The 19,586-nt window shown below is 34.1% G+C and overlaps 2 protein-coding genes across 2 annotated transcripts; one reads left to right on the forward strand and one right to left on the reverse strand.

Moving 5' to 3' along the window:
- Nucleotides 1–8,441: 8,441 nt before the first annotated feature.
- On the forward strand, nt 8,442–9,981 carry LOC112516803 (leucine-rich repeat extensin-like protein 6). The gene has a single exon (XM_025124036.1). It carries the CDS (start codon nt 8,442–8,444, stop codon nt 9,660–9,662), a length of 1,221 nt encoding a protein of 406 aa, XP_024979804.1. The 3' UTR covers nt 9,663–9,981.
- Nucleotides 9,982–11,950: 1,969 nt separating this feature from the next.
- LOC112516682 (acid phosphatase 1-like) lies at nt 11,951–16,420 on the reverse strand. Its single transcript, XM_025123874.1, has 3 exons — nt 15,959–16,420; nt 12,436–12,645; nt 11,951–12,305 (listed from the first exon to the last, which is right to left on the reverse strand). Exons 1-3 carry the CDS (start codon nt 16,366–16,368, stop codon nt 12,128–12,130), a joined length of 798 nt encoding a protein of 265 aa, XP_024979642.1. The 5' UTR covers nt 16,369–16,420; the 3' UTR covers nt 11,951–12,127.
- Between the last annotated feature and the right edge of the window lie 3,166 nt (nt 16,421–19,586).

Below are 19,586 nucleotides of genomic sequence, written 5' to 3' on the forward strand. Positions count from 1 at the left end.
AAGAGAATATTTATAAAATAACACAGGGCGAGGGAGGGGTTGGGCCCGACGGTCTATGAGGAGGAAGGTGTGCAATGGGAAAGGGAGGTGACAAGGAGGGGGGGGGGAACGACATGGAACAGAGGTCTGGATGCGTATAAGGCAGTCTAATCGTCTGATCATTTAGAGTTTTATTAGATCATTCAAAATTAAATACTAGTCAAGTTTTCTTGTTTGACAAAAACATGTCCTTGAACGTTCATATACGGATTTTGAAGGTAAATATGAATCAAAGGGTACAACGGTAATTTTACCTATTTTTAAGGTAAATTCTTAGTTTTGTCAATAGAAAAGTCTAGTGAACCGATCTGAATTAGGACCTACAAGCGCTTTTAACTTTTCAAATCCAAGTTCAAACCAATCAGACACCAACCTTGTGGTTATAAATTTCTTTTATATTGTTGCCGCTTACAAATAAATGCTAAGATGACACAGTCGTCAACTGACAACCATGATCAAGTAAGTCGCATGGCAACAGTCTGTTTCGACGTATTACAACAGTAAGTTTCATGACAGAAAAACATAAATTAATCGACAGATATGTTTTTGGATCTAAAGAAAGTAATGTCAAATATCAATTTCGGTTTCATAACTTCATATTCACTCCAAAAATTTATCTTGCACCCTACTCAAAGAAATCAATTTACTTTTACTTTAAATGAATAGCATCCAATGTCGACTCTGTAATGAACAGCAGTTTCTGTTTTATCGTTTTTCTTAGCAGCTATTTATACTAACAGAACTTTTTGAAGTACAGATGTTGATATATTTTCTGTACGAACGTCCGCAAACATATATATTGGATTTTGTCGTTTTTGGCACAACTCTCTGTCAAGTCTAACAGTCATATTTTGCAATCTAGACGTTCATTCGAATGTTGCTGATTTATTTGGACAGATTCACTTTTGGGGATTTAAACCTCATTTTTTATCATGTTTCATGATTTCTTTTGGCAATTTATAAACAGAGTGCTCAGAACTTAAAAAGGCTCTACAGAAGAAGGATAAAGAAGTAATAGAGAAAGAACGTGATAGATTAAACTCCTTAGCCCTGAAAAATTATTTTCAAAAGGAAAGAGAATTCTTACACCAGATTTTACAAAGAAAAAACACTTGATTAAAAAATATCAAGATGTTCAGTAGGTGTACGAAAATATAAATTCTCAACAGGATAAAATGGGAATAGGTTATACAGATCTAGACTTCACCTGGAAGAAGAAACCTAATCTTGAGTCTGTCTTTTGTTTAGGGGCAAAGCAAAAACCCAATTTCACGATTTCTTTTGGCAATCTATACTTGTTTGATTTGTTCACGCCACAGTTATAACCAGTTGAGCATATACGTATATTTCGGGTAACTGGTTTATTCTCAAGGGAATTCGCTAGATATCTTGACGATTTACGTCAACTGAGTATTATACGAGGTAGTGTCTTATATTGTACCGGTTTGGGTATCCACCGTCAAAAATCACATTATTCTTGTGAAATTGCTTCTTGAGATGCGTGTCGAAAAAAGTGGAATCTGGACCACTAAAAACACATGTGTCGAATTTTCTACTCAAAACTCTTTTTTTTTACCACACTTTGGTATCATTGTGTTTTCTGGGTTATTTTATATTTACATTTTCAAAATATAAAAACGAACAAAAAATCATATATTTTTTTTTGTACGAGTCCATACAACATGATCCAGGTCAAAGTTTTTGAGTATTTGACGAACTGAATACGAGATCTTGTAACTCGAGTTGAAAACTTGGCAGAACTTGCCAGTTATTTCCCAAACCAATCAGTTCGTACCAATCAAGATTAAACGGTTGTTTGTTTACCTCTTGGTAGTTCCATTAAGAGGCAACCTCTGAATCGTTAAGAGGTGAATCTTGTTTGGCAAAAAAAAAAGTATGTCTTTTGATGGTTCTAAAACCATCTGAAAGATTTTGTATCTTGAATCTTCCTTAATCATTAAGAGCCCTAATTTCATTGTACACAATTATAAAACAATTATATTTCATTTTGCACTATATTATGAGAGTCTCTTAATCATTCTGACCACTTAATCATTCTGCACCGAACCATTCAGCAATTGTCAAACAGCCCCTAAAACATGCATAATCTTGACCATCGACAGCTTGTGTTTTTTTGTGCAGTCTGTTGTTTACGTATAAAGCCTTTGATAAACGAATAAGTATTTTTCTTAATTAATTAAAATAATAAAAATAAATTCAATTTTCATATAAATGGTGTGAGATTTGGAAAATGGGAAGAAGCTATTTGTAAGTCCATTCATGATGTAGTACTTTGAGATTGAGAGCAGGGCATTTTTGGTACTTTATACAATTTACATCATAAAATAAAATAAAATAATTCTTATAATTACATCAAATACATTATTTTTAACTAGAAATGTACTCTTACAAAGCAGTGAGATACATCTCGATTTTATATGTTTTTGAAAAAAAACGATAATGTTTTTATTTTTAAATAAAAATTAAATTTAAATTTATCATAAAAACTTGCAAAAATATGTGATATTAATATCAAATTAACTATTTAAATGTTGTCTTTATTGTGTAATTTCTTTAATTCAATTTTTTTATTATAATTTAATTTAAGTTTATTAACGAAGTAATTTATTTTTGGTTTAATAATATTTCTTTATAAATATAATAATTAAGTATTATGTTATAACTCAATGATTATCCTAATTATCTTTTAGATTTTTTAGATTTAAAATAAAATGTTTATCCTGTATTTTTTTATGTTTATCTGCAGTTAGTTACACGAATTCTAATATGAAGCTTTAATAAGTTGTATTTACGCACAATCTACTTGTAATCTTAAATTTTAAGTAATTTGCATCAATAAACAATAATTTATGCATAAAAAATGGTTTTTAAGAGTTTTGTCAAATGCCTTATAATATAGTATAGATAACTAGAGTAAACTACAAAGTTGGTCTATGTGGTTTGTTGAAAATAATATTTTTGGTCCATGCAGTTTTGAAATTACAAGATAGTTATCGTGGTTTGTGAAAACATCTAGATTTGGTCCCTCTCTCTAATGGCCATTAGAAAATTCTGTTAAATGATGAGCATTGTCTCGTCTTTTTGTCATTTTCTTTGTTTTTTACTTGATCAAAATCTGGTATTGTGAATTTTTATTTAGTAAAAGACAAAAAAATCGATAAAATGACGAAAATGGGCTATATTTAATGATCGTTAGAGGAATGGATCAAATCCATACGTTTTTTTTCAAACCACGATGGTCATCTTGTAATTCAAAACTACAAAGATGAAAAGTGTTATAATTGACAAACTATAGAGACCAAAAGCAAAATTGGATCAATTCAAGTAGTTAACGAATTTAGAAAAAAGACAGTATTTTTTAAAGCAGTAGATAAAAGGAAAATGTAACGTATATGACTGATGATATAAAATGCAGAACGAATATGTGATAAAATAAACCCCTTTTAATATTCTTTTCATTGTATCTCTATTTAGTGCGATGATCCAGTAAACTGTACTTTTTAAAATAAGTATCGTATGAAAAATACCAAATCAAACAAACTCGGTATTTCCACTTGAAAGTATGATGTAGGTGCTAAGGGGTTGTTCGGTTCATTTTCCATTAAGTCATGTTTGGACAAAGTTGTCTGAAAATAAATATGTTTGTATGATATTTGATAAGTTGTACGGTTGTTATACTAAATAATCAATCTAAATGATGAAAATGACTATTTTACCCTTTGTTTTACATTAAACATTCAGTTCCACCAATTCAACCACTAAAAAATCGATTGTTCCTTTGTAACCAAACCAATGTATAGATCAAAATCAAACCAAAAATCAGAAATCGCACTCAATTCGAAACACATAATCAGAAACCAATCGATAAAATCGAAATTAAAAACTGAATTCGAACCCTAAATCAGAAACTCACATCAAACCTAAATCAAAAACTAAATTTGAACCATAAATGGGTTGTTCATCAAGTGAGGATTTGAACCAGAAGGAAACCCGGAAAAAACGTTGATCCGAGGGTTTGAGCCAAAAGGGTTTGAACGGAAGGAAACCAAGAAGGAAACCCAGAAGATGAAGAACAAATGAGGGAGGAAACCAAGAAGGGCACCAGAAGATGTAGTGGGAGCGATCTCCATGTTTCTTCATTTCTACAACGATGGAGACATAATACAGATGAAGAACAGATTTAAGAGAGTCACACAATGAACAGGGGCGTCGATGGAGAATCAGATGTGAAGATTGATGGAGAAGAAAATGTGGAGATCGATAGAGAAGGAGGTCGATGGGGTTTAATGTGAGTAGCTGGGGGAGATGGGTGGTAGGGAAAAATTAATGTAAGTTACTGGTTGGGTGTATAGGACAAGGGTTTCCTACCTAAGTGAATCAGCCATCGACTGATTGAATCAGCTCCTACCCAACAACGAGGAACGGATGCATGAATCATCCATATTTGTATGGCTCAATAAGCTGTTACAAACATTTCATCTATGTTAAGAACTCAAGAGGTGTTGCCGTTAAAACCTCCAACTACAGAAAAAAAAAATATCATTATTCATATGGTTGCACCAAACAATGGGTAAATTACAAAAATGCAACTAGGTTGTTACCAAGTTTATTTTTGGCCATCAAACTTGTGAAAATTAACATTTTTAGTCCACTTTATTAAATCAACCACGAATTCAGTCATCGTAGGTGATTTGTCAACTGAAAACTGTCAAAATAGTTATGTATATTGCGCTACGTCTATTCAGTGGCAAAAACGTCAATGTCATCCTTTTTGGATGAAGGCAAGTAAATTAAAATCGAGCATTTAAAGGCCAACATTTTATGTAAATATGAATGTATCGTTTTACTTTTGTTTAGTACATAATTTAATATAGTTATTGGTTACTTTAGTACAAGGAATAACTATAACTTCAACAATATATCCATTCTTTTAGAGTTTCATCATGATAGTTTATTTCATATATATATATATATATATTATTACAGTAGAGGAACGATCATGTGAGAAGTTAAACATTTTGTGAGAAGTCGATAAGTTTCAATATTATATATGATTACATTACTTTCGGTGGGTTTAATCATATATGATTGAGCGTCTATGTGTTGTCAATGCAACTTGTGTTTAATCATATATGATCAAGCTTGTGTATCATACGTGTAATCATATATGATATTAAAACTTCTTGCCTTCTTGTAAGATATTTAGTTTCTCGTTTGAGTCTGCTCCTATTACAATATACCAAAGACTATATAAGTTGAAGAATGACTCTTCTAATTTAGGGGTTGTTTCCCTTTTTAATATATTAACTTGGATATCTAACCCGCTATGTGAGCCGACTAATCCCAGGACGACCACCTGCTTTGCAGATAGCCCGGAGTCACCGCATTTGAACCTCCATGGCCACAAGAGGATCTTTATTCTTCCTTGGATTTGAACCTGGACCTCCTGATACTTTTAACCTTTGGAGCCAAGCTCAAACCAATCAGGCACCATCCTTGTTTGAAGTAAAATGGTTCTTTCGCTTTTTCTGAATGGTTTGAAGTAAAATGGTTTAAGTGTTCAAAATGCTTAAGAGGCTATGTATGATAAAATGTAGAATGAAATATGGTTGTTTGGTAACTGTTCTGAATGGACAGTCTGAATGGTAGCAAATTACCATTTTAACTCTTTGTATGATTTAATTCTGAATGAAATATAGTTGTCTAATAGATATTTGAATAAAAAATTACTTTGCAAATATAACTACATACTCAATATTACTAGTTGAAAACAACATTTCATATTAATCAAAACAAACATAACATTAAGTGTTCAAGTTCTATAATAAACAAAAACATAACAATCAAATCCCAACATAATAGTTTGGACAAATTGCATGAAAAACTAACGTACTTTAACTTGATTCTTATTTTAGGTAATGTACTTTCAGAACTTTCATTTTGGTACCTAAGATGTAAAGTTTTGAACATTTAAGTACCCGGATAACCATTTGAATCATTAACCGGTTACCATCAATGTGATAAAGTTCGACTCGTCAAGTTAGACGAGTTTTATTTTTTGTTCGAGATCAACTTAAGCTCGAGAATGACTTACACTCAAGAATTATTAAACTTGAGCCTGAGTAGCTCATTAAAAGGTCGAATCGTTTATACCCCTACCTAAAACCTTCTCCAAAATGGAGAAAGTATAAAATAGATGATAAAATTCTCAAAATTTTGAGATTTTTCCAAAAATGATTACTTTATGAGAAAGAAACTATTTTTTATTCATTTTCAATGAGATTGCTTGAATTTAAATGTTTAAAAGAGAGAAATAATATTTTATGAGTTATATTGAATATTTTAATAATATAACCAATTGTGTAATCTCCAAAATAAAGAATCTATTGGAAATGAAGGTAATTTCTTTTTGCAGATTTTAACTGTTCACTTCTCCATTTTGAAAAATATGTCGGAGATGCTCTGACAGATAAGAAGGTCTCAAAAAATTGGCCAACATAGTCAATCTCCCCAACCAAATTCACTTTTTAGCCATTTTTTCAATCGAATTTCCATTTTAGTTAGAATTTGCACAAGGCATTTGCGTAAACTTGATTACTAGATTAAAAAATATATATATGTTTACGAAAATTTGCACATGGATCCAATTTTACGTAAGAATTCTTTTTTCTTTTTTTTTAATCTAAAAATAGGGATTACTCAAATGGGTAAGAAATTTGTGTAAAACTCTAGCTAAAATGAGTGTTCGATTCCAAAAGTGACTAAAAAATGAATTTAATTAGAAAAATTAGTTATTTTGATCAATTTTTCTTTTATTTGTCAATTGAGTTTAACCCTTAAAGTTAGAAAAAGAATTGCAAAACAGACGTTTTAATAAAAATAGTTTCTCTACCCCTTTGAGGTAAACTACGGAGGCAATCTTTACATGCATCCTATTCCGGGTTATTATCTTAAATGGTCATCTCATAGAAAATAAAAAATAAACCTTATAGCCACCTCACAATTCTTTCTCATAAATAGCCAAGAAACAATAAATTAACATTGTAAGATACTTTTATTTGTGGTTTCTAACAAAATCTGACGCGTCCAATACACAGGGTGCCCACCATAGAAATAAGGACATCTCCAATTAGGGGTGCTTATGGATTGAGTTGATCGGTTTGAAGAAATTTGAACAACCTATCCCAATGCATGCAGTTTGAAAAATCTTAACCCAACTCATCCAAACCAAAGTGTAACCCAACCCAAACCGTACGGGTTGGTCGGGCTGATACTTTGGTCATTAAAATATTATTCTAACCTTGAATATGTTATTTCTCCACTCATAATTTCTTTTTCATCATTAATCATTTGATACAACTTATTCATACTTCTTACGTATATCAATTTAGTTAATTTCTTCAATTTACATATATATGTTCACAATTACTGAACATATATACAAATGAGTTATATAGAGATGTGAATAGCTTGAAAATATGTGTATATGAAAAACGTACGTGATAGTGTAATTATCTAACACACACACACACACACACACACACATATATATATATATATATATATATAAATTCAACAATCATATTAAATTCAAGAAATAAAAGGATATCGAGTTCATCAGGTTAGGTTGGATTCAAATAATAGTAACTCAATATCAACTCAATACCTACAGTTTGAAAATTTTACAACTCGATTAAACATCGGGTTGAGTTATTTCGCATTGGGTTGGGTTGAGTTGATCAGATTGGTCGGATTTTTGAGCACCCTATCTCCAATAGCTATGCTATTTTGGAAAATTTTGCTCCAACATTTATGCTAAACTCTCCAAAATAGAGAAAAATGAGAAATCTCCAAATTTAGAAAAAGAGAGAAGAACACATAACATACCTGTTGAAAATACTCTAAAACCCCACAAGTTGTTGAGATCATCTCCATAGGTACGCTACATTTTCCAAATTTGAAGATTTATCCATTTCATTTTTTTTCTATGTATTTTAAACGAGAGTTTAGCATAACCGTTGAAACAACTTTTTAAAAATCTCATTTGTTTTTCAAAATATCGTAGTTGTCGGACTCTGGGAGATGATTTGGATTGGTTTTTTAATTACATGAGAATTTTTACAAGTAGAAGTTATGTAAGAGTACTGGAGAAAGGAAAAAGTCAAAATGTACTTGTGCCAAATGTATATTATAAAATCTAAAGACCAAAGAAGAATTATGCAACATTCACACTCTCACACACACATACGGTACAAAATCATTAAATTAAAGACCCACACCACCCCCCATCCATCTCCCTCACCACCCACCCCCACCCCCCCAATCGGGCTCTGTAAATACAAATAACTTTACTTCAAGAAAACCCCAACACCCATAAACAAATGGACCAAAAATGCTTCCTTTTTTCACTTTCTTTCCTCTTGGTCCTCAAATCTACAGCAAACGGTGCTTCATTTAGTGTGGGTGGTGGTGTTGGGGTTGGGGTTGGTGTAGGTGGTGGGTGGGTGGGTGGTGGGGTGAACATCCCAAGCCCATCACCTCCTTCACCTTCAAATCTCAAGAATGCCTATTTTGCCCTTCAAGCATGGAAGTCAGCCATCAAAAGTGACCCAAAAGGGATATTGAGTTCATGGGTTGGATCAAATGTGTGTGCTTATAAAGGAGTGTTTTGTGCAGATCCTACACAGGAAATGGGTGATCCATCTGGGCCAGTTGTTGCAGGGATAGATCTCAACAATGGCAACCTCAAGGGCATTCTTGTCAAGGAACTTTCACTCCTCACAGATATTTCTCTACTTCACCTCAATAGCAATAGATTCACAGGCACTATCCCAGAGAGTTTACAAGACCTTTATGCCCTCACTGAGCTTGACCTCAGTAATAACCAGTTCTCAGGACCATTTCCATCTGCAACACTTCGAATCCCAAATCTTCTCTATTTAGACCTCAGATTTAACTCTTTTTCAGGACCCATTCCACAAGATCTCTTTAACAAGAATCTTGATGCAATTTTCCTCAATAACAACCTGTTTGAAGGTGAAATCCCTCAAAACTTAGGGAATTCACCTGCTTCTGTGATCAATTTGGCTAACAACAAGCTCACTGGTGACATCCCAATAAACTTTGGGTATTCAGGTCCAAGATTGAAGGAGATTTTGCTGTTGAACAATCAGTTGACTGGATGTATACCTCAAGGAATTGGGATGTGGTCAGATGTACAAGTGTTTGATGTAAGTTTTAATTCATTGATGGGTCATTTGCCAGATACTATATCTTGTTTGGAAGGAATTGAGGTTTTGAATGTGGCTCACAACAAGTTATCAGGTGAGTTGCCAGATTTGGTTTGTGAGTTGAGAAGTTTGTTGAAATTGAGTGTGGCTTACAATTTCATATCTGGGTTTAGTCAAGAATGTGAAAAGTTGTATGGTAGGAATGTGGGTTTTGATATTGCATTGAATTGTATTCCGGGGTTGGAAATGCAAAGACCTCAGCCCGAGTGTTCTTTGATTCCTGGTGGTGGGTTGAGTTGCCTTAGAATCCCTTCTCTTAGGCCTCTTGCCTGTGGGACTTTGCTTCAATCTCTAAACTCATCAGCTCCATGAGAAAAAAATATGAGATTAGAGATCGAGATGATTCGGGTGTATTTACGCACATAGATACACTCGAATCATCTTAGGGATTTCGTTTTGGAAGAGAGTGATTTGATGGGTGTTTCTCACTAAGTGAGAAGGGGTAGAGGAAGAAGTTATGGGCAATAACTCAATGATCTGTTGGGGGTAGTATGGTAAAAAGATTGTCAATTTATGTAATTAGTATTTGTGTTTGTATGGATAACACATGTTTCAGAAAGATTTAGCAATCTTGGTATAGTTATTTGACTAGCACTCATAATGGAGGTTGACCATTGGTTTATTCATAACCAACAAAGTGTTGTATTTTATATTGCATAGTTCTTTCTTGTTATAAATCTAGTGCATCAAATGGCTCTACCAGATCACAACTATCTTAGTTTGGAAAAACAACTTCTTTCATGGTCATGACACTCGCTTTAACGCCCCCTTTTTTTTCTTTTTGATAACCATGGATGTTCAGGTCGCAGACCTCAATTAATCCCATGGGACCTTGAATATAACAACCAGAAAAATCTCTGGTGGCGTGGGGGAGGAGCCCCAAGGCCTCCCCTTTTTTTGTCAATTTTAACACACCGTGCATCCCTATGTCACATTATGCCTCACGCTCACCAAACCGCACATGATTCTGCTAAACAACGTCATCTAATTCATGATACAAACTAGACAATAAGGAGTTGAATGAAGATATGAAAGCTTTAAAACAAAAAGGAGTTCATATGATGGAATAATAAACAGTGGGTTTGAAGTATCTTTGTTGATGATGCAGGGTCACATGCTAATATATGATAAAAGACAAAACTGAGCTTTCAGGAAAAGCTGTTAATAAATTTATCTAATAATTTCAAAATTCGGATTATTTAAAAGATAACCAACTTTGTCCTTGTTGATGACTAATGTCACATGTGAGTACAGACAGGTGAAGGGCCATTTTTCCCAAATTTACACTTCTATTCTCTTAGGTTTGGCCCACATCACTAGACCCCTCTACCACGGGTTTAAATCATTCTAATCATATCGAATCAAATTAACCTTTTAAAGGTTCACGAAGTTGGACCTTATTTTTGTGTAGGATTTACTGTGTTTGTTTGGTTTGATCCACAAAACCGTCACTCACATGGTTGATATCTTATAAAATAGTCACCATCTCCTCCAACAAAATTTGGGCCATTTTTCAAAGTCTCACCTTCTCCACAATGTCAACATCTGAGCACCTCCAATCTAGCTGGCTTAAGATTTGATCCTCTCTCTCATCAATGCTGGCCTCACTGTGCCTTCATTTCAAAGTTTTGGCCTCTCTGTGTGTCCATCTCTAGTGCCCACAATGGTCTTTTTCGTTTTTTGGACCGTTAGCCTAACCACTAGGCACTAGTCATTATATATTTTCTTATTGGAGGGGTACCATTCTCTAAAGAGTGATTTATTTACTAGAACAATGCAATTATATTTTATCATCAAAGAAATTACTGAAAGATCATGAAATTTTGATATATGTCGGTTTGAAGTCTTTTGTTGTTTTCTTTTGCTTCAAAATATTTGGAAGCAAGTAGAGGCAACCGGGTTCAACCACTCAAACCTCCTACACTCCTGGCCACTCATGGCAAGAGATATCTTATACATGCTTCTGTCCGTATGTTATTGTTTACTTTTAACCAACTTTTCAAACTTCTATCATATTTGATTTTCACTCCGACACATTTTTCACAAGGCAGGTCCTTCACCTAAACAGCCGTGCCCACTCTACTTTTGGGGTATAGATCATGTTTAAGTACATCTTATCCTCCCAAGACCCCACCTCCAGATGGGATATACTGGGTTAGTTTGGTCATCAAAACTGTCATCGTACTCGTTAGAGAAAAGGTCAAATGATCGACTTCATGGTATCTTTGATGGTTGTCACAGCCCTCGGGAGATGGTGGCCATTTCGTACTTATGTTTGGTCACTGGACATCTATTTATATATACAAATCTGGTGAAATCGATGTTCATGTTTGTTCACCCAATGAGATTCAAAAGCATGAACAAATCAAATTTGACTTGAAAGAACTTAAGTAGATGCATTGCATTAGATACTTCGATAATAACAAATTTAGCAAAGAAAAGATGAGCATGATTAACCTTAACACATAGATTCATTAGATGCTTCGATAATAAGAGAAACAGATTACCCAATGGTAGAGGTGATGATGACAAAGCCTCGTTGAATCCATGGCTGAGCTTTAAAGGCTGTCACTAGAAACATTTTGAAGCTAGAATAAGAGTCACTAACGAAAAAGAAATACCATTAAGTATCCATTAATATAGAAGTGACCCTTACACGATGTAGTAGCGAATACACAAATTTGAAGGCAGACAAACATGGCTCGCAAACATGAAAGCAATCAACAACGCAGAACTAGAAGTGACGGATATTTTGACCATTATATTGTGCTCTAAACTCAGGCAATGTAATACAATGGATTTGGAAGTTTAAACGATCTTTTTCCTATTGCAAAGCCCAACAAATCGCTCCATTGGTCTCCCGAGCTACCATGTATTCTATAACCATCATCTTTTAGTTCCTGTCTCTTCTCGGATTTGTATAAAGTAGCTGGTTTACCTAAATCTGATGTTCCCCTGTTCATTCATAAACAGATCAGAGTTGAGCAACCCATGTCATTTCTCAGTTTTATGAGATATGTTATAATCAAGATACAAGCATTGGACAAATGATTTCTTAAAGAATTGTTGGGTTTTAGAATACTACCTTAAGATAAGCTTTTCATAGTTGGTGAATCCAGCATACTGGAGATTCTTATCTGTACTTTTTCTTTGATCTTCACTTCGGCCTGTTAACAAGAAGATCTTGAACCCCAGCTGTTGAAGTTCTGTGTACAACCTCAAACTTGCTGGTAAGGCAGGAGCCTCGGCCAAGTCTACCCACTCATTGAAAGAATTCTCATCAAAGACTTCTGATCTATTTACACGAAAGCAGTCTAGTTAATTGTAAGTGATAGTATTATGTTAAAGCATCATACTATTACTCGAAGAAATTTGTGCTTCAATTCTGTCGAGTAATTAAAAATCAAAAACCAATCATCTTTAACAGAGCAAATCATCTGAAGCAGAAAGAATAGGAAGCCGTGTAGCCAGCTACAAGTTGGCAAATTCAGTGTGAAACCAAGTTGGAAGGAAGATGGGCAGAATTAAAAGAAGTTATATGAATCGACACCCCATATAAGACATATATCGGTAATTGAAAGTCTATAATTGAAATGTGTCATGGATAAAAAAAACTTGCAGTCTTGATCCGAATTTGCATGAACTTATAAGCTATCACAAAAAGTTATAATAGATAAAGGAAATTCAAAGATTTGCATGGATAAAACTTGCTCTCTTGATCCCGATTTGCATGAACTTCTAAACTATCATAAAACAGATAAAGGAAATTAAAAATAATGTGAAGAAACACTGCAACAAAAAATGTTCAGGAAGTGTATTAAAAAGTTTGGGCCTGAAAGGTTATATGATGTATGCCCAAGTCCTTAAGCCCTTCATTTTGCACGTCAGATACTTAGATGTATAACATCCTGAAGTATAAGCGAAATAAAACCAAAGAAACCTTCTGGCAGAGAACGGTCTATACTGCAGGAATGAATCTAACTTCGTATCGCTAGCTTTTATTTTCTGCCATGTTGCCCATAGAGATATAAAGTTGTTTGTTTCAGATATTGGATCCAAGGTGACCAATGCAATTACAAGTACAACAATTCACCATGACAATGACTGACGGATGGATTTCAAATTATAACAACCTCTAGACTTCCAAATGAAAACAGGGAGCTAGAGGATCTGTTGTATTTGGATCAGCTGTGTAACTCGAAACAGTCGTTGGCTTAGTGATAACTACACTCAATAAGAAAGAACTCAGAAAATCACCCAAAAATGGCCCAGATGTGGCATTCACAAAAGTAGGCTAACTAGAAACACGTCAAACCAGATCTCACTTCGCCGTTTCAGATACCGGGTTTTTGGTCTCAAAATTGAAGGAACAAAAAACACTTCTGGCATTCAGATGAAGGTAGTACATGCTAAAGTTGGCAGGGAGTTCCTGCTCAAATTTCTATTTCCATGCTGCAGCCTGCAGTTACTGGTTTGGATGCTGACATGCTGTGAAGGAACCCATATTACATCCATAATTCCAAACAAAAGATCATATGTTCATTTGGCTGAAAAGTGAAATAGCTTAGAAGATGAGCAAACACCAACCCACCATACGAGAAAACATTAGCGAAGCTACATGAAGCATACTCTAGCACACTCGTAGTATAGACATCCAGTATCTACAAATTGAAGTTTGGCGATCAATTATAACGTGTATATATTGGGGGAATGATTGTAAATTGTAGCTATAGATCCAATCTATCTATTTGTATTTCCTTGTTGACATGTAACCCTAGTCACAGTTAACCATGCAAAATTGCAAATAAATTATTCGGCTTAACTTGCCTGATATGTGTTCTTCCAACACTAATTACAGAAGAACCTAGTACTCTTGGCATATCTTTCAATATCTTACTAAGAGAAGTGCATAATTAATTGTGCATTATCTTAAAGATTAAAACCTTTCACCCATCAAATCTACAATTCGAAACACGAGTATATCATTAATATGAGGAATAATAGGTATAAAACAAAACCTGACGACTGACGTAAAAAAACCAGCATTTGTACTGGTATAAAATAATTTCAAAATGTAGCTTATAACCCATCAGATACCTTTTGTAATTGCATCACTCATTTCTCTCCACTCTTAACTTCTAATGATAAGATATTCTTTCATTTTGGAAGTCTAATATGCTGCATTCCAACTTCAATTGAATACCACAAGGACAAAATCCACAATAAACATACTATAGAGACCCTAGTAAAAAAAAATATCAAAACACAGGGACCAAATCCACAATTCACTCTAGAACTTCATATTATGTTTAACAAATGCTCTAAATTCTTCCAAACCAACCTGAGTTTGGCTCAGGTAGAGAATAAAAGCACAAGGGCCTAACCAAGAAATAGAGAAGAAGAAGGCACATTTTGAATCTCTTGACAACATTCACGCTCCTATATGAATAACCCTACCAAGAGTGTCACATCAACTGGTCCTATCCAGGAGACTATGGAAAGAGAGCAGGCGGCTAGTGTGAGTGAGCTCCCAAGAGAATTTTAGTGGCTCCTGTTTGGCATGAAAACTATGTGTTGGGGTGAATCTATTATTGCAAATTATGATAACCAACAAAGGAAAGTAGTATTGGGTTAGGATTGGTACTGGAATAGGATTATTGTTGGGTTATTGCTTTGTGTTTATCTTTTTCCTAGGAGTGGTAGGATTTATATCTAGGTTTTGGGATTATGCAAGCTTGAATTAGTTCTTATCTCCTCACCATTCTTCCTACTTCCTACAATCTTTCTGCAGTCGGCACTAGCTCGAAGAGTGTGGGCTAGGTCAGCCGTCTTGATCATATCACAGAGACCGAACAAAAAGGGTCAAATCCCTATCACCCTTTGTACTAGCTGCATTACAAATAGCCGGGGAGGAGCTTGAAAACAGGTGAATAGAACTGAAAAGAGGCACTGTCAATTTCTAAAACCTTTTAACATCAATGAACTACGTGACAAAGATGCGTGAAAATGAATGTGACTCTTGCATTTGGAAATGAATATCAGAATATGGTTCAAGATTCCTTTTACGAGAACAACGATGATAACAAATTAAATTCCCTGGTTTATTTGAGGACGATGTTACTCCTCTACGATCAAAAATAGACTAAAGACTTCTGAATTAACAAGGCTGCTATGCATTTTCAATTTTTTGTGGATGCGAAATTCTTGCGTAAATCTTATAACAAGTATTACAACTCTCCGGGCACAAGCAGAACTCTTTTTTTGTTTCTATTTGATGCACAACCATCTGATTTTGAATTTCCAATGTATCAATTTCATCTCAAAGATCAAACCGTAGCCCTTTGTAGGACAAGGTAGATCAGCAACATCCATATGTACAGATCTAAATGCATAATTTAGAAGTTACTATAGCGAGATTGTGCTCTAAATGATCTAGAGAAGACATCCATCCCAACTTTAATTGGTCGGCGGAGCCAAAAAAAAGCATTCCACTCACTGTCCAACAGATCATATAAGTATCTAACGTACACCAGTGACCAATCATAGAGTAAAAAACAACCATAATCATCCGTATCATATGTCAAACAGCCAAAAACGCATCGGCTTACCCGTATCCGTGATTCACATAGTACGGCATATTGGAGAGCAAAGTCTCATCGATATCGAAGATCCAAGCATCCTTGCCGTCGCCGGCAATATTCACCGTCCTCGCGTGCTTCAATGCGTAATCGGCTATGACCTCCGAATCCGACCGATATCGTTCTCCATTCATGTACTCCTGGACGAAACTCACGCACTTTTCCGGAACAACATACCACACTCCGACGTCATTGGTTTCGATGGAGAATTTCCAGCTTTCGCAGAACAATTCGTTTTTCCGAGAACTGAGGACACCGGAATAGACCGAGGCACCTCGATCTCCCGAAGGCATACGGATCAATCGTTCCGATAAGGAACCGGTAGCAAATGAGAAGAGGAAGAGGAAGAGGAGTGCGACGGCAAATCGGCCGGAATCCATAACGGAACGAAGGGAGAGGACTTCCCCAGATATGAAGGCGTCGTCGATGAAATCTGTTTACTTTACAGTTTACACCTTATCGTCGAGTAAGTTACAAATTTTGCCCCTACACTATTAATCAAAATTCAATTTTGGTTCATTCACAAATACTTTTGCATTTTTAGTCCAAAATATAATTCTTAAAAAGTAAATTACAAAACCTTTATTATGGTTTGTATTTTATTACAAAGTTAGTCCCTGACGATGAGGATCGTTAAAGTTTTTCTGTTAAGTAAATCACATGCAAGTCATGTGAGTCATGAGGGGAATTTGTTTATTTTATATTTTCTTTTATGATCTTTTAGTGTACAAATATATAAAGCATATATATAAGTGCTTAAAACATTTCCTGATAAAACTAAATTAACTTTCACTCAGGGGTTGTCTGGCAGTTTTTGAATAATTTGGTGTAAAATGATTAAGAGGCTCTCATCATATAGTGTAAAATGAAATATAATTATTTTGTAATTATTTACGATGAAATTAGAACACTGAATGGTTAAAGGAGACCCATGATACAAAGTCATTTAGAGAGTTTTGTAACCATTAAAAGACATATTTTTTTTGTCAAACAATGTTCACATCTTAAAGATTCAGAGGTTGTCTCTTAATGAAACTATTAATAGGTAAACAAACAACCCATGAGCCTCCCTAACTGGTGCTCCTCCTTCTCTGGCACCCCCTTCATCATCGCTCCCTCCTTATTTGACACCCCTCTTCTACACCGCACGCCTTTTTTCCCTTTTCCCACTACCATACCACCGTCCCTGTAAAAACCTAGGAGGACCTATCTTTCATCGATGTTGTTTCTAGTGCTTTGATCCCTTCTCTCACTCGTTTCGATCCTCTTTCCCACTCTCGTAAAGACAATTAAATCCACAGAGGTGGGGTTGCAAAAGGAAGAATTTAACGATGGAGATGGATACAAGGGCAGTTGTAGCCACCACATTAGTTTACAATTGGATATAGCCTGTAGGATACAGTGCAGATGGGATCCTTTACTGCAGATTTCTAAGCCGTTTCTTTGGAACAAGAATTTCCATGAACATTTGAAAATTCTTGCTCCACAGAACTCGAACGTGATTTAAATTAAAAGTAAATGTTTAAATTGGGATGCCAAAATGATAACCCAGATAATGGTTTTTTTACTTTGGCATTGTAATGCTTTCAGAAAATTGCTCTTTTTCTACTCAATTATTGGGTTAAGTGTTTTTCTCCACCATTTCAACACGTTCAAGAGGCGTTTAGTTTGATGAAATGGTTTTGAGGGATTTATATTTCGTGAAAGGATTTGAAACTGTAATGATTTGAAAACTTTTGTGTCTGGTTTGTTAAGTTTTGAAAATTGAATTGAATTCCATTTTTTATAAATATCTTATAAAAATAATTAAATTATTATTTTATTAAATTGATTATTATCTATACTATATTATAAAAACATTTGACAAAACCTCTTAAAAACCATTTTTTTTAAGCATTACGTACTGTTTATTAATGCATATTACTTAAAATTCAAGATTATAAGTAAATTGTGCGTAAGTACAACATATTAAAGCTTCATGTTTGAATTCGTGTAATTAACTGCAGATAAACATAATCAAATAGAGAATAAATATCTCATTTTATATATAAAAAAATCTAAAATATAATTAGGATAATCATTGAGTTCTAACAAACTACTTAATCATTATCTTTATAGAAAATTACATTATTAAACCAAAAATTAAAAAAAAAAGTTAAAGAAATACAAAAAAAAATGAAAAAATTTAAATAATTAGTTTAGTACTAATATCAATAACTTTTTTTTTATTTTTTATAATATATCTTCATATTTATATTATTATCGTTTTCTCAAAACCACATAAAATTGTATTATAACACAAATTAAGACAAAAAAATGAAACATTAAAAATTGAGATGTATCTCGTTGCATTGTGCGAGTAACCTTCTAGTAATTTATAAAACAAATGTTTTGAACATATTTTAAAATATTATTAGGCACAAATCCTATGAAATCCTGCAAACTACCAATAAAACCCATGGGATTTCAATAAAATCCCGATATCTTAATCCAAACAATCCTTTAAACCATATATAAAATTGGATATAATTGAATTTCAAATCCCCCCAAATCCTGCATCCTACAAATCAAACAGACATTGGGTTTTTTCATCCTTGTACCTCATGTTGTAATAAATCTCCAATTTAAAACTTGTTAACTATCATCGATCTTATCACTTTTTTTTTATTAACCTGGATATCCAAACTCGTTATGTGAGCCGACTAATCCCAGGGCGACCACCTGTTTTGCGGGTAGTCCGGAGTCACCGCATTTGAACCTTCGTGGCCACAGGAGGATTTTTATTCCTCATTGAATTTGAACCTGGGACCTCCGATGAGAAACCATCAATCCTTTTGAAAGAAATTATGGCTCTTGCTCATATTTGGTTTTCTTAGAGCATCTCCAATCGACTGTCAAATACCCATCTTATTGGCCAAATCCATTCCAGGCTGTTAAAATCAAAAAGAAATTGTCGGTCTTAAATTTTGACCTGCAAATATACACTGTCAATTTGACACAGCAAATTTGGATAGACCCACAACTATCCAATATTAGATATTGTTTTAATATTTTCTTTAATAAATATGAGTTAGTTTTAAAATATAATCCAATCTTAAATATAACTATTTAGTTTTTTTATATAAGTTATTTAATTTATTATTTAATATATATTATATATTTAAAAAACATATTAAGTTTTGATAAAAAAAAAATGAAGGTCGTTAACGAAAATGTTGGGTTACCCCTTGGACCTGCGACCAATTAAGTGATGACATATGCATGATCACAAAAAGTGGAATAAGTTGCTTAAACTATAAACAGTAGGGGTGTTCGCGGTCCGGCTTGAGCGGTTTAAGCCCTCAGACTACAAATCAAACCATAATGGCGGTTTGTGAAATTTTCAGACCGAACGGTTTGAAACCAAGTGCCCAGACCGGTCAAACCAGACCACGAAAAGGCGGTCTGGTCTGACCGATTTAGGCGGTTTGAGCCTTTAATGAGTTTTAAACATTAAAACCAAAAAACCTAGTGTTATATGTACTATTATAATTTGAATAATAAATATTAATCACCCATCATAATCATCTCCCATGGAGATTTGTTTTCTACAATAAAA

The sequence above is a fragment of the Cynara cardunculus genome (assembly GCF_001531365.2).
Source record: "Cynara cardunculus var. scolymus isolate 2C chromosome LG 8, CcrdV1, whole genome shotgun sequence".
NCBI lineage: Eukaryota > Viridiplantae > Streptophyta > Magnoliopsida > Asterales > Asteraceae > Cynara > Cynara cardunculus.

Bases quoted from the DNA above. Each gene is read 5' to 3' on its own strand.
- LOC112516682 (XM_025123874.1), bottom strand. From the start codon at position 16,368: ATGGATTCCGGCCGATTTGCCGTCGCACTCCTCTTCCTCTTCCTCTTC. The intron at 12,646-15,958 runs GTAAGCCGATGC...TCGTGTAAATAG, and splicing joins TATGTGAATCACGGATACGG to ATCAGAAGTCTTTGATGAGA. The intron at 12,306-12,435 runs GTAGTATTCTAA...ATGAATGAACAG, and splicing joins TATGAAAAGCTTATCTTAAG to GGGAACATCAGATTTAGGTA.
- LOC112516803 (XM_025124036.1), top strand. From the start codon at position 8,442: ATGGACCAAAAATGCTTCCTTTTTTCACTTTCTTTCCTCTTGGTCCTC.